The following is a 16,503-nucleotide window of genomic DNA, read 5'->3' as shown; positions in this document are numbered from 1 at the left end:
CTGTAACCCTGGTTCAGTTTCTCCAAGCACATGCTTAAGTAAGGATAAAATAAAATAATTGAGGATACATTTGAGAATTGTACGTGAATTATTCCAACTCATTACAAACACATGACAAAGCTGGAAATGGATCCACTCCTTCCCATCCTGCACTAGAAGCAAATCGTTTCTCTTGTCTACTTTATTGCCCCAATGTATTTACAAAAGAATTGAGGCTTCTTTTCTCCTCCTGATTGTCTTGCCTTGCCTTCTATGGTAATATTTTAAAAATACACGTATTATTCATCTAAGTATCTCTGAACCACAGAAAATCTCTGCAAGTAAACACCACAAATGACAGGGTGGCTATGAATATGTTGGGTAGATGTACTTACAAGCTCATGAATGTCATTACGAAAGACAGAATGTACGCCAATTATGAAAGGTGTTGGTGAGCTGAGAACTTCCAATAGCTGTGCAGGAAGAATTGGAATATAGGGATAACTGTGAAAAGAATAAATAAAAAAATAAAAGCTCCCAACTATCCCTTCACATAAGGCAGCTTTTTTCATTAAAATTTAAAATACATAAATAAAATCTTTGTTACATTTTAAATTTACTATAAATACCTGTATTTTAAAGATGCAAAAGGTGAAAGCATGTATTGATTATTTCTTTATAGTGTGAAGCTGCTAAAAGAACACTGGACAGTTACACTCCAGAAATTGTAATATTATAGGGTCTACAATTTATTGTAAAGAAGAATATTTTGCAAAATAAGGAAAGACTACCCACAGTTGTAGTACTTATGTTACATGGATATTCTATTTGTCCACAACTTTTAGGTAACTAGAAACATTGAAGTGATACATAATGCTTTAATTTTTAAAAGATGGGTGTTTTTTTGTTCAGACACCTACAACTCAGCGTTTTCTAAAATACCATTAATAAGAAATATTTAAACAACATATTTTGCTTTGATTTTGAAATGACAACTAAACATTACATACATAATTCTGTATCTCAGCTTTGTTTACTTGATAATTTTAAAAAGTTCAGTCTTTTCATCAGAGCAACATGAAGATCTCTATCTAAATTGATCAATTCATTTCAACACCTCATTTACAGTTATTAAAGACTTACATCCCTATTTTAGCAATAAGAAACACATTCCAAAACTCACTTTCCATTTTTTCCTTCTTATTCTATAATGAGGCTCATATCTGAAATATCTAAAATATAAATGTGCTACTAAAAAAAAGCTACTGTAGCTGTTATCTGAGAACAAGAGAAACTTTTGGGTTGTAAAGGTGATCACCTAAGTGCAATCTTCTGCTCAAAGCAGGGTCAAGACTGAATCTGAATCAAGTTGCCCTGGGCTCTGTCCCGTCAGGCCCTAAAACCAACAACGAGGGAGGCACCACAGGCTCTCTGTTCTACTAAGTAGATAGTCTCATAATAAAACATGGTTTCCCTGCACCCAGCCAGAAATCTCTTTCTCCCATTTCGATTCATGACCCAAATCTCTCATTCTCCTGTCATTTGCCTCCTCTTACTTGTTGGCTGCTATCAGGTCTCCTCCATTTCTTTTCCACAAATTTACTTTTGGATCATCACTGTCAAGTTTTACCATCCAATTTTCATTGTGGGTGAGGTTGCTATTGTATTTATAGATAGGATATTTCTCCTTTGTTTCCACTGTTGTGATGCAGTCATCTTATCTATTAATGCTCTATACAAACTAGGACTTGTATATATCATTATGATCACCTTTGCTTATTTGAACAAAGCACAACTCCTTTGGTTAGGGACAATGTAATACAAGTTACGAAATTAGTTACAAAATTAGTCAAAGATTTCACAAAAGTCATAACACAACTCACCTATATTTGAGGGGAAACATCAAAGATTCCAGAGCCCTACAGGCATCACTGAGCCTCTGGAAGCTTGCAGAGTGAAAAAGAACCTTATTTTCTGTAAGCACAGCACAGAATAAGCTGAGTACGTTTTGGATTCCTTAAAAAAAAAAATATTAAAAAAAATAAATAATTGTAACAACATGCCAAAAGAAGAATCAAAATTACATATCTTCTGGAGAAATTTTCCAAAAGCATAGGATAAATACATAAATTGCCACACCCCAAATTTTCTACCTTTTACTTAAAATAGTGCAGTTCCCTTGGTATTTTTCAGGTTTTAAAGTATCATCTGAAGATATTTTTCCGTTTCAAATATATTTCATTGTATCTCCCTTTCACTACCACTTTCAAGGATTTCCTCTTCTCAGCACAAAGCAGAGCAATGCTTCAAACAGTACAATGTTTATCTTCTGCATAACCTTCTGTGTATCTATCATTCAATTCTGGTCACTGATCCAAACTTAACTTCGAAATATTTAACTATCTCCATGGGGAAAAAAAACCTAACCATATAACCAAATAACCATAACCAAAGAACATATTGCTGAACTCAAAATAAACTGACAAAGACTTACTAGTAAATAATATTCCTACTTTTTTCATGCAGAGCATTCTAGGACTCCCAAGGTTAAAAAAGGGCATTAAGAACGTTCATGTCATTAGAAGGGTATGTTAAGAAGAACTGACTGTTTAAACAAGCCTCACTAGATTTAAAGTAAGACACATGAATCAGATGATGGGTTTGTTGGTTTTTTAAGTCAATATAATTTGCCTATGAGACAAAGCCATGTGCTTTCAGGGAAAACCAAAAATACATTTCCTTTAAAACAAAGTCTCATCCTGAGGAGACATGTCTCAGATATGTGAGATATGCTGAAATTTATGAAATTTCCTGAAATATGCTGGAATGCATGATGTTTCCCTGAGGACACAGCTTGTGCTATCAGTAAGAAAGCCTGTATTACCTTTACAAAGCTGCTGATTATCTTGCAATAACTGTCCCAATAAGAAGTGTGACTACCGAGAAACTCTGTTAACATAATAATTAATACTTTGTTTTGCTTACGTAATTTTTATTACATGTTTTGACAAATCAGTTTTTCCTATGATGTTGTAGGAAAATTTGCTTTGCTGGAGTGGAGCTTTGTTCATAAATATAATGGGATGAGGATCTGGAGAAGTTTGTTGAGAAAAAGATTTTCACTCTCACAATTCAAACAATAATATAAAAGCTTCTGCTTTCAAATTCCACTCTCAGAGAATCCTAAGCACAGACTCATTAAATCACAGGCAGAGAATTGAGAGGACTCCAGGACAGAAGGCCTTTTTTACAGTGCTGAGCGAGTTACTGTTGCAAATAAGTGCTATTGTTTTCAGTGGCATAATTAATATTGTGCTAGCATAAAACAAACTGCTTTGTTAACACACAATGTAAGGACAATGTTAAAGAAAAAAATGAACTAGTTTCCTCGCATGAATGAAATAGCACTCATCAGTGAATGGTTAAAAGCTAACCTGAGATAGTGTCCTTTCTTGTGTATATGCATGAGGATGTATGTATATTTGAACACAAAGTTAGAAACTGTTGCCTGTTTAAAAATTCTCTCTAGGAAATTAAAAAACCTGAACTGCCCTTTTTAGGCAAAACTGCCCTTGATCCTTTCCCACAAGATTTTAGGGATTGTTTTTAGAATATACTTTTTGCTTTAAACTGTTTGTTTTTACACCATTTCATTCCACACTGAATATCTTATTAAGAAATTCAGGAATATATTTTTTTTAAATGCCTGACACTTTTGTCCTATAATCAGGTACAACATTTCTCAAACAATCCTCTACAAACTTACTAAGTTTTGGCAGGTAATGCTGAAGAAAGTAACATTATAAAAAAACCCTCATGAATATTCACAAGATCTGGCACAACTAAATTATCTTTATAAAGACCCTTTAGTAATCAAAATATTTAAAATTAAAAATTACTGGAAAAGACAGATTTCCATTCTGCACATCTTAATACTGCAATCTAGGCTGAGAAGTAACAGTTCTAAAATATTCTTTGGATGCTACTGACTTTAAACTGTGTGGTACAAAGAATGAAAACATTAATTTTCAGAAAGTATTCAATTTAAATAAAGCTGAAAAAAAATTTGCCCTGTTTCTAGCATATGCTGCGGATTCTGATGATTCAAGAGCCTAGAAAGAATATCTTAATTCTAATATTCTAATAGTCCTGAAACTCATCCAGTATCAGCATTTTTCACTTTTCTCAATATAGGCTTCCTCATCAGATATAAAAACAACACCAAATTCTCAATAGTATACAAAAACTGAACACTTAGAAAATGCAAAAAATTACTAAAACATATACACGAATGAAGCAGAAATAAAAATTTTGCTTTTTGTATGGAGGACACCTGCAAGTACATACAATAGTATTTGAGCACTGGCTTTCTAAAAAAGATGATGTACTAGTGCTGGTGACTGCCTATAAAGTCAAAGCATAATACTAGTTATACTGATTTTTGTCTGGTAATAAAATGGGTAATATATTGGCTGTAAAACATGAGATAACACACTTCACTATGGGTGACTAAAATGATATACTACTGTATAGCTGACATAGGCAATCTTCATGCTCATATATGGCATCAACCTGTATGTCTGTTAGATTTTTATCTTTACCACAATAAGAAACAGATTTTGGTGTCTTCAATTTACAGATATTTGGGAGGTCTAGACAGTGTAACAATTTTTTTTTTTTTCTGACTTTTCTTGATTATATCTTTTAAGCATCCAAGTTCATGTACACTATGCTTGAATACAGGTTAAAATTCAGCACTGAAGTTCCACTGAACTTCAGCTTTTCTACCTAACAGAGTATGCTCTTGGTAACCAGAAAAAATAAGGTCTTCGTATCTGTAAAACTCAAGGTGGGGCAAAATGTACAACAAAAGCAGGCCTGACACCTGAACTCTACTACAGTAAGCCTGGAGTTCCTAAGTTTTACCTTCTTGGGTAGGACACAAGGACGATAGACAACAGACAACACGAATTGGAATAAAAAAAGGGGAAAAAGGAAGAAATAATCCAATAGCTTAAAATAAATAAATAAATAAACTAACAACTAAATTAAACTGTTAAGCATTGTGAGGCTTTCAGAGTTTCACTAGGGAAATTAGTATGTATTTGCTGTATATTAGTGGCCACAGATAAAGCTTCAGTTTGTACTCCACAAAGGCATTTCTCATTGTACCCTAATCAGCACCAATGCAAATTGATATTTAAGGTGACTATTTATAGCAACTGTCTGCCATGTATAAACTTGATGCTACACAGAAGAATATTTATTGCAAACATGTTTTTATTACATTCCACTAGTCTCTCATGTTCACTACGCATTAACTGGCCATAGAAGATTAATTTGAAATGTTTGCTGTGATTTGAATGCACCAGATGCAGCCCCAGCAAAAACACTGCTTTTTTATTTGCAGAACTTATCATAGAATCATAGAATGGTTTGAGTTGGAAGGGACCTTACAGCAAAGTATTTGAATTCTATGTAATCGGAGTTGATAAGAAAATGCATAAATAACTTACAAGAAATAACATTACCATATAAAAAACCAAAACAAACCAAAAACTAAAAATGCATTAAATAATCAAACTAATTTCTTAATCTTTCTCAAAAGCCACTTTAAAGTGAGAACTTCACTGGCTCTTGCCCTTCTCCTTTCTGAATGAAAGTTTCACAGCCTAAAAAACTCTAATTTTATTCCTAGAGGGAGGTTCTGAAGTTCCTAAGTATTTTGTTTGGGGGCTTTGCTTTTTGCACAATAGAAGTGCTCCTACATTGAAAAGATAATCACCAATACTGACAAATTTCCTGAAAAAAGGCTACATAGTCTGGAAACACACTTGCACAGTGACACCTAAGGCTAACCACTTCCACTGACTGAAAACATTCCACAGCCCAGACAGCTTCTTTGGTACCAGCTGTTTTCCTTCTTTGTCTCTTTTTTGTTTTTAATATTTTGTATACAATACAGAGGAATATAAAATTAATAAAATCAAATTAAAATATAGACCTCTAATCTGGCATTTTATTATTTTCAAGATGATAGCTACTAACTCAATTAATAATTACCACTCCACAGTAATTTGGAATATATACTTTCAGGAATATGAGCAAATAATGACTGTGAAGGAAATTTTCATCTGATAGAATCAAACAAATCATAAATAGTAAGACTTTTGATTACTTTCCTTTTTTAAATCATTTAAACTGTTCATTACATTATATGGCTAAGCCACCCAGGTGTTGTTTTTAGCCCTGCATGTTGTTTACTGAAAACAAACAGCTCTGAATAACAGCCTGAGTCCAGTTTCCTCATGCTACAAGACACAATCGTGTCTGTAACCTTGAACCCTCTGCTGGTGTTCAGACTCCACACTACATCCGATGCTAATTTGTCAGGGCATAAATAGACAACACAAAACACAACAAACAAGTTGATTTTTACAGATTACTCTTTTGCAGTCTACAGACAGACATCCTGTAAAATATTATACATACACTGGAAAATTTTGAATGGAGGCTTCCTGACCTTCACTCTTTTCAAGTATTTAAAGAATCTGTAATTTGTACTAAATTATCTGACATCCGAGATCAACAAATGTATCATTCTGCCTGCTTCCTGTTGTTCTAGTATTTAAGTATTTATTTAAGCATGATTAAAAAAAATACCAAACACAAAGCATACTTGACAAATTATTAACTGTCTTTTATATCGTGTGACATAAAAATAATATAACTAACTTCTTCAGACTTTTACAAAGAGTTATAAACATGAGATTTGGAAACTCAACTAGCTGAAAACATTATTATGCCAATATGCCATTCTTGAATTACTAGACACAAGAAAAAGCTTAATAGACAAAATAATCCATAATTTATCCAGACTAATCCAGGAAATGGATCAACAAAGACAGAAAAGCCTTTCTGAAAGGCCACTGGGAGAGTGCACAGTACAAGTACTATGCCAGGCAGTGTCAAGCTCTAAAGATAACCTGGGGAAAAAGTAGAGAAAAACAAAACTCTTTTGATTTTTATTTTTAGATGTAGCTGCATAGCACTGCTAATGAACAAAACACAAGCTTAACTAATAAATAAATGGAAACAACTGTACTTAATACGTATATAGGTAATCCTTGCCAAACTGCATTCATTTGTCAATCCAAAAATTACATGGTAATTCCAATCAACTGCACACAGTTACACAAATCCCAAAACTGCTGTCACTCAGTCCAAGATCAATTCACAAATTAATATTTTTAGAAAAATATGGCACTCTGTTACTAGAGTAACATTGCACTGCAGTGAATGATTATTCATTGAATCACTGAATTATTAATTCATAGTGAAACTTGCTCACAAAAGGCGAGCAATCTAGCTGTGCCAAAAGAGTTTTGTGAGGGTTAATTTATCCTGCTTCCTGGCTGGGTAACAGAGAACATGAGTCAGACGAGTACCCCACAAGATTAACTTATTTGATCTTTGTTAGGCTAAGGAGGAAGAGAAGCAGCCTCTAAAGCAAAGAGCCTTCACCTAAGTTTCCCTCAAAAAATCAAACATGTCACAAACATATTGAGTGTACTAATTTCTGAGCATATGGAAGCAAACATGACTGTGACACACAATACTGAAATCAAAACACATTTTAAGAGATAAACTTTTGGTTTTGGAACTGAAGTGAAGGCAATTCACTATCTGAACCATGAAATGTCTTGTGTTTTTTTAAGAAGCAGGGCAGAAGACTTCTCTACAAACCAGCCTCTGGGGAGAGTGGGAAGAGGTAACGAACAGGAGGACCATACAGAAAGATTCTGGTATAAATGCCATAAAAGACAACTAATAATTAAACAACATATCAAAGAGACTGTGAAAGCGAGTACACATACGTATATATAAGATCTCTTCAGCAAATAGATAAATAATCATTACACTATTGCTCCCCTAAAGTCTAAGAGTATCAACTGTGTTCTGTCAACACTGAGTCAAGCAGCTGGTTGCTATCCAAACCCAAAATTACACAGGCAAAAGGAAACGGGGATTAAGCACAGTATATGATCTACTTAGGAATACACATGGTGATGTCCATCACTTGCATGTTGATATCACTTCATTATTACCAATTTCATTAAATCCCTCTGCAGACCTACTTAAAGGGAGCAGCAAAAGCTCTCTGGATTTCTTGAGCCTTCAAACACAAATTTGTCAACATACTGAGTGAACATGATCAGCAATTATTTTTTTTTACAATGATACAGCTAAAGACAAATAAAATATTTAGGTAATAAGGCATTCATCCCTGAAAGAGAGAAGTGCAAAACCATTTTATATGCACAGTTTTAAAGCTATATATATCCAGAGACTGGAAGTTAAAACAGACAAATAACAGCTACAATCTACATGAAAGCACCACCTCTGAATTGTACCAACATAACCTGCATTACCAACTGAATTGCAATTGCTTTTATGCCTGGCTAACCAGCCAGGCAGATTCAGTGGAGGCCCCTCTCAAATGCCTCTCTACAAATGCAGGAAGCCTGGTGTAGTGGTTTGAGCCCAACATGACAACAAAGGAACAGCCCCATGGCCGCTCACTCAACGCCCCCACACACAGAATCTGGGATGAGGAGGACAAAACTCGTGGATTAAGACAAAGGACATGGAGGGTTCTTCACTGATTAAGGTGCCGGGCAAAAGAGACTCAACTTGGGGAGAAAAAAATAATAATAAATTTCAAACTAATCCAATGCATGCAGGACACAGACAACACACAGAGCAGGACCTGCGTATGTTACCCCACCCCTCCCTTCTTCCCGGGCCCAAATCACTTTGTTCCCAGTTTCTCTCCCTCCTTCCCCCCAGCGGCACAGGGGGACAGGGGATGGGGTTTAGAGTCAGTTCACAGGCTCGTGGTTCCTGCTGCTCCTTCCTCCTCAGGAAGAAGAATTCCTAACAGTCCTTCCCTGCTTCTCCATGGTGTTCCTCCCATGGGAGAGAGTCCTCCACGAACCTCTCCTTCATGAGTCCTCCCCACGAGGTCCGGAGCTGCTCCAGCCTGGGCTTCCCACAGAGTCAGGGGCTGCTTCGGGAACAGCCGCCTCCCCTGGCCTGGAGTCTTCCAAAGCTGCGTAATCTGAGTCCACTGGCAGCAAATCCTCTGGCCACAAAATCCAAGTCCACTGGCCAAGTTCACCCCTCCTGGCACCTTCAGGGCATGTTCCACCACGCTCCTGCATGAGTGCAGAGGCACAGCTGCCATCCTGCCATGGGTTGCAGGGAAACTTCCGCTGGGCACCTTCTTCTCTTCTTCCTCACCAACCACCAGCACCGCTCTCCTTCCCCAGCACAGCTCTTCTCTTTTTCTTTAAGTGCTCACTCTGCCCAGCTCTTATCTCAGTTTCCTCCTTCTTACCGGAGCCACTCCTAGGGCCCTTCTCCCAGTACCAAAAAACCCACCAAACCAAACCAGCACAACAGGACGTGACTTCTGGCCCCCTTCTTACTTAATCTAGTTATCTAGATTTAGTTATCTAGTAAGATACCTAAAATAGGAAGCCATTTGGTTTTTACATTTATGCCATAAATATGTAGTATTCCAGCCCCGAGAAAGTTGTAAGTAAACAGTAATCCTGTACAAAAGTAACATCAGGATATCTGTATAACCCTTACATGCCCACACAACCAAGCTCAATGAAAGAATTTTGTAAAAGACTTTGAGAGGACTGGGATAACAGATTCATGACAATGAACTGAAATGCTGCCTGGTTTCCCTAAGGAGAGGTGAGAGATGCTACTGAAATGCTCTCACATTCTTAGAAACTTTTACAGGTGTCTTTCCTTCTTTAGAACTGCCATTTTAAGAAATACAAATTTATTGTTTGTACCAATTTTTTTTTAATCTTCTCTCCCACATCCATCAATAGATACATGGGAAAAAATAAGTGCATCCTATAAAAATTATTTATAGCTGTTAAATTAAACCAAATTATCTTCTTTATTATGACAGTAAATCAAGAATCATAATTTAATATGAAGGAGAAATTATTTGCAACTGATTTATTAAATTAATCAGTAATAGATACTGCAGTTTACTAGCTCTCCAAATTGGTTCCTGTATGGTAAACTCTCTGGAAGTAATGTAGGATTTCTGTCTAGCCACAGAGTTATTTTAAACTTCAGAAAGAGCATTAGAAATTTTCAAACAACCCAGTTGTTGTTTTTTTAAATTTCATGTTAGAAATCAGGAAAATTATTACTATAAAGATTTAACCTGTCTCACTACATATTCAACGCCATGGCAGGATGAATAGAAAGCAAACTTATAATCATTAATTTTTAGAGACTATTAGAAATTATTTTGCATATAAGCTAATTAGCAAAGTATGTTACCTAATAGAAAAGCGGCACATCAACATGAAATTCCTAAATTTATCCTCTCCTTGTCAATCCCAACATTCAAGAACTTTCAGGGAATAAAGCAGGAACAAATTTAAAATGTTAAATGAAGCCTTTGTATGGGAATTACACACATTAGCCAGGCAGCATCAGAAATCTGGTATGGTGATGCCCAGTTACATATACCAGCATACCATAGATCCCCATCTTGAAACCTTATCTTTATTTACTCATAGGCACAACACGCAAACCAGAATTTCTGAAAATACAAAGGTATGTGCTAAAGTACGTAATGGGACCATTGCACTCCTACCAACACAACAAACGTATGAAAACGCTTCGTGACTTTTTAGCTTGATGATGGATATTTTTGTCATCTTTGCAGCTACTTCAACAACTAATTCCAGATAAATGTGGCTTTTCCATTTGCATGACATTTTCAAAGCAAGTATTTCCCTCATAGTTAAGAATAAAGTCAACAGATAGGCAAAATACAGAATTAAACCCACAAAATTATGAGTCACTGCACTATGAAAAAGAACAGTATAACATATATAGGAAAAACTGCCATGTGCAAAATATTCTTTGTAGAAATACTACAGACTAAATCCTGATGGAGAAAATGGATACCCATAATTTGACTGGATTTACTTAAAGTAGAAAAATGTCCTTTAACAAAAAACAACACAGAGCAAAAAGTAATACCATTATGATCCTTAGAAAGAAAATATCCAAGAACAAGTAAAGTATTGACATTCTTGAACTGTACACAGGAAAAATGGTCAAGGATACACAAGAAATTGCAAAGATATCTGTTTCCTGCCTAGGGACTACAAAGACTTTCTCAAGGGACACAACTACTGAAGAGTTGTATTAATGGAATCAAACAAATGCAAAGACAAAAAGAACAGAGGTGGCTGATCAGGATAATCTGTTAGAGCTGCCTTCAGCCACTGCTGGTTGATATTCATGGAGCATAACAACACAGATGTTCAATGAAGGAAACTGCAGAGCACCATAAACATGGCAAGCTTCAAAAGTGACATTATTTTCTTAAAAGATAATATTTGAATTCTCTGCAAAATATTAATTCATCTGAGATTTTCCTGACCTCCTCAGAGACTGATAACTCACCTACATTGCAACTAAATAGCCATACTTTAAACATAACTTTACAAGAATAAATGGAATGAAATTTCTATAGAACTATTTTTCTTTCCTCTTCAGCACAACTATTAACACTGAAGTTCTGAAATTTAAAGTTTTGCAAGATATTATGATTTAACTGCTATCAAGTTTAGTTTGGAATGAGAAAAGCTATTTCTGCTTTCATACCAGCAAGTAGAAAGAAAATAATCTATTCTGAGTAGGATGCATTTAAGTATTTTCTATAGGCAGAGGTAAGTCTCTTTTGCGTTTTCTAAATTTGTTTATTTATTAGACATTGACTTTTTAGAATTTAAATTTTTCTCAACTCCAGAAATTTTTTATTTTTTTTTTCTGAAGTCCTACTATGGATGGAAAATTGCTATATTCTCAAATAACGCAAAAGAAATTTTCCCTTAACCATTAAAAAAAAACCAAAACAACAAACACCTCATCATCAGTAAAGTAAATGCTATTTTTATTATTTTTCATGTTGTTTGAAAAGCTTCATTTAAAAAAAACTGTCATTAAATACAGCATGTTATAAAACACACAGCTTCACATTTCTTTAACAGTAGTATTTACTTATGCCAGAAACTTTTCCTTTGAGACTTATAATTTCATTTAAAAGGACTATTGCTTATTTTGTCTCATTAAAAGAGGCATTAGTAACACATGATCGGACTGGAGAAAAAGTAAGTGAGCATCTTATGTGCTTTGTTGTTCTGCAAAACAGTAAACAGTACAAGAGATACAGGCCACTGCCTCCAAACACATTTCAGAATGCTATCTGCTGAGCTGACACCACAGCACCAGCACTCTCTGGCAATGACAGGGCTCCCACTGTATCCACATATGACAAACAAATGTAAAATAACTGAACAGCATGTACTGAAGGAATAGTTTGACTCTACCTGACTGTAGGCAGCTCTAATGCTGTCACTGAAAGGGACACCCACCAACATACTGCTGCTGCTGCCTTTCCTCCTGCATTAGAGCTCACAGGAGTCACAGGTGAGATAGTTCAAGCTGGAAGAGGGATGGACCTGTTCTCAGGGCAGCACTTCGCTGTAACACTGACTGGACCACAGCATCAAACCACAACCTGAGATCTCTGACAGAAAACAGATGTGACTTTCCTTCCACCCTCCACATATTTTCTGTTAACTTGGTGAGATAAAATAATTCAGTGTGGGTGAGCCAAGCACCAGTTTAGTACAGGGGACGGGGCAGGACTGTGCAACTGGAAATGGACGTTCACAAATGGGATTGGCTGCATAGCAGTTTACGCTGCTGGGGAAATCAGAGAATCACAGAATGTTAGGGGTTGGAAGGGACCTCAGAAGATCATGAAGTCCAACCCACCTGCCAGAGCAGGACCATAACTAGGACAGATTACTCACAAAGGCATCCAGACAGGTCTTGAAAGTCTCCAGAGAAGGAGACTTCACAACCTCTGCTGCCAGCCTGTTCCAATGCTCTGTAACCCTCACAGTGAAGAAATTCTGCCTCATATTGAGGTAGAACTTTCTATGCTCAAGTTTGAATCCATTGCCCTTCATCCTATCACAGGGCGCAACTGAAAAGAGGTTGTCCCTGCCTTCTTAATGCCCAGCCCTCATGTATTTATAGACATTAATTAGATCCCCCCTGTTTTCTCCTCTCTTGACTGAAAAGCCGCAGGTCTCTCAGCCTTTTCTTGTAAGACAAGTGTTTCAGTCCCTTAATCATCCTCATAGCCCTTTGTTTGACTCCCTCAAGTAGATCCCTGTCCCTCCTGAACTGGGGAGCCCAGAACTGGATGCAATACTCAGTGACTGTCCACAAAATGCAGCTACTTGGGAGTGCAGAACAGTCCCTGTGCAAAATTCACTATGGCAGTATCCCTTTATTTCCAACAGCATCTAAAAAGAACACTTCCTTTTTGTTCTGCTGTTGCAGCAGTAAGGGCCCATTAGCAGTAAATGCCACATCAAATCCCTTGGTAATCTATTTGTTCTTTGACAGACTACACAAATCTACTTGGAAAGCTTGAATGGCAAAATCTCTTTTGCTGGGTTATAGAGCTAATTGCAGCTCACTGGTCATGGGGATTTAAACTGAAACTACAACATAAACCAGCAGCATCCACTCATGCAATGTGTGGTGTCAGGTTCCATAGGCTGCAGAGTACACACTTTGTTAAGATCAAAGACTGACCAGAAGTTTATATATTATATACTTCAATAAAAATTCTTAATTTAATTTAAACATACATGCTGTTAAATTCCAACAAAGGGTATATATATGTACCCATCACACAATATATGATATCTCATGGGAAGATAAAAAGCCTAGAGTTGGTGAAGAAGTTTGTAAACAACCTGACAGAGGTAAAAAAATTTCTGGTTCATAATGCTTAAGTCTCATAACAACCATGAGCTGTGGAAAGCATCTCACACTGATGCTCTGCTCTTAATCCATCTCCCAGTTAATTTTAACCAGCTCTCTGTGGTATCAGAGAAGTATCTGCCATGCTGCAAAAGAAAGGCAGGAACATGCAACAGTAATAATGGACAAATAAGAATCTGAACTTCTCAGTCTCAAGTCACAGTGTTGAATTAAAAAATACATGTTACCAATACCATTAATACTAGAGTGCAGCATTTTGAACTGCTTGTACTGAAGTATTTCCCTGCTTATCAACTCTGCCATCATCACACACATCTGCCTTAGTATTTGTATTTTGTGCAACTGTAACAACCTTTAGAAGTTTAATCAATCAATCACTTCTGACATCCAGAATTCCTGATCATTAATGACATTGGAGTCTTCAAATATATTATTTATAAACTACTTGTTTTAGAGGCATCATAGATTAAAAATATTTTAAGACATGCAAACAGGCTGAAGGATAATTATATTTAACATTTTCATATAAGTTACAACATAGGCTGGACATACATGAAAGATAAGAAGCAACCTGGCTCAACCTAGCATTACCATTCATCTTCATCCTCTTCTATCTATCTCATCTCTATTCTACACAGCCCTGAATTAAAAAGCACCCTTACCTTGTGTCTTCATCCAGATTCAAAGTAGAATTTTCTTCAAAGTTTTGGTTTTGCCACTTAAAAAACTTTCTTTGCAACACTGAAAGTCCGAGTCCTACCAAAAATACTTGAGTGTTGAATTTAAGATAGGAGGAGGAAAACAAGCACAGACAAATGAAATGCAACAGAGGAAGCAAGGGGATAGGAAAACAGTCCAGATAAGAGACTAAACAAGAAGGCAAGGAAGGAAAATTCTTTTGTCTTTGATGGAGTGCTCGGAAAGCAGGGAGAAGTATTAATTCTTCAGCAAAATGAATTTTCATAACTGTTCTGCTCAGCTTAGCAGTGTGATTCACACACCAGCCTTTGAAACATGCAAAAAGTAAAAGTGCTGGTTAAATCTAATATTCTTGTTTTGCTACTCAGGTCCCTAATAGAGTTTTGTGTCTTAGGTTTCCTCAGTGAAAAACTGGCTATCAGGCACATGGAGGTGTGTATCTCAGGCACAAATGACTCAATATGGCAGTGCTGACTAACTATACTGCCAGCAGAATGGAGAAGGCAACTCGGGCTGACGTTTGGAGAAATGAAAAGACCTTAAGGCAGAAACACAGGAATGTATTAGTAATAAAATGAGAGAGAAGAGAAATATAACCAAAACCTCCTTTGAAGATAAAGGCTACTGCATTTTGAAGCTTTTATAGATACCTACCATCTTACTAACAGACAGTGAGAAATAGAAGTGTATTGAAAGTTTTCCAGCTACCAGAGATAATTTTAAAAAGTAACTTCATGTTAACTGCTTTTCTAGCTAATCCCTGGTAATGAAATAATTTTTAGGTGTAGTGATTCAGCTACAGGCCTGGCTTTTGTCACATTATTCACATATATTCATTTTTTTTTATTAGAGAAAGAATGTATGATTTAAAATGTCAAACACTGCTGTTCCTTATTACTAAGCTTAACACCTTTGGGGATGTTTTTCCCAACTGTAGTTAAACGCCTAAGTCAAAATAAGGTCTATTTCCAGATATGCTGCAAACTTGGTAATACAGGGAGGGTCATCTGCTGACACATTATTATCCTGCCAAGCAGAAAAAGCGTGATGAGAATACTATTGCACAATATTTCTCAAAATAAATGTTGAAATTACTTTTGTATCTATTCATAGTGGTAAATTTTGTCTTGTTGCCCATCTTCTTCAAAGAACGAGCTATTTTTAAAAAGGTGATTTATACAGTTCACAAATATTTTTCCAGTTAATATTCTATTCATAGTTTAAATAGGATTAAGTGATTTGTACCAGAAGAGAAATAACTGAACACATCGTTACTTGACAAACAGCCTTGTCCATATTTGTGTCCTAAACACAAGCATTTGATGGGATAACAGCTGTCATTGAAGTAACTATCCAACACCACACTGGACAACAGAAGCAGATTGCTTTTGCCCAGGTTGGTACAGGCAAATACACACTAAGTTCCTGTTCAAATGGAACAAGAGAAATAGCACAAGTGTGAATGAGTATTGTTACAAAAAGCACAAATCCTTCTGACAAGTTCAATTATGACCTCCTCAGGAAAGGATTAGCCCCTCTGTTAGAAAGATAAACTTTTTCAAAGGGATGAGCTAATAGATTCTCCTACATCCTTCTGAACTCACTGCATTTAACTCTTCATAAGACTACATGAAAAGTGAGAATAACTGAGAATTTATTTAAAAGTCTGTTCGTATTTCCAGGTCCTCTTTTTATATGCAACAACCAGTGCAGACAGACACTTGCAGCTATATTAACAACCATTTCTTAGTAAATCCAAACAAAAATTTGTTGTTAAGAAGCCTTGTCCTTAAGAAGAACACAACAGTCCACCACCTACATATGAAAGTAACTATGTGGTATCCTGTAAAGTGATGTACACTACGAAAATACAAACATTTTTACACTTGTGCAATTAGCGATACA

General features: G+C 36.0%; 1 protein-coding gene across 1 annotated transcript in view; it reads right to left on the bottom strand.

The window, feature by feature from the left end:
- The window catches only part of SBF2 (SET binding factor 2), a 208,442-nt gene that overhangs the window by 111,375 nt on the left and 80,564 nt on the right, over positions 1-16,503 (bottom strand). The window contains exons 6-7 of the mRNA XM_009994267.1: positions 1,863-1,995; positions 375-483 (exon numbers count right to left, since the gene is read on the bottom strand). Coding sequence (XP_009992569.1) covers positions 375-483; positions 1,863-1,882 — 129 coding nt within the window. The 5' untranslated portion in view covers positions 1,883-1,995. The remainder of the gene's footprint in view (positions 1-374; positions 484-1,862; positions 1,996-16,503) is intronic.

Source organism: Chaetura pelagica, unplaced genomic scaffold (assembly GCF_000747805.2).
Source record: "Chaetura pelagica isolate M959 unplaced genomic scaffold, ChaPel_1.0 scaffold153, whole genome shotgun sequence".
Classification (NCBI taxonomy): domain Eukaryota; kingdom Metazoa; phylum Chordata; class Aves; order Apodiformes; family Apodidae; genus Chaetura; species Chaetura pelagica.
The sequence above is the reverse complement of the archived record's forward strand: the minus strand, read 5'-3'. Positions and strand labels throughout refer to the sequence as shown.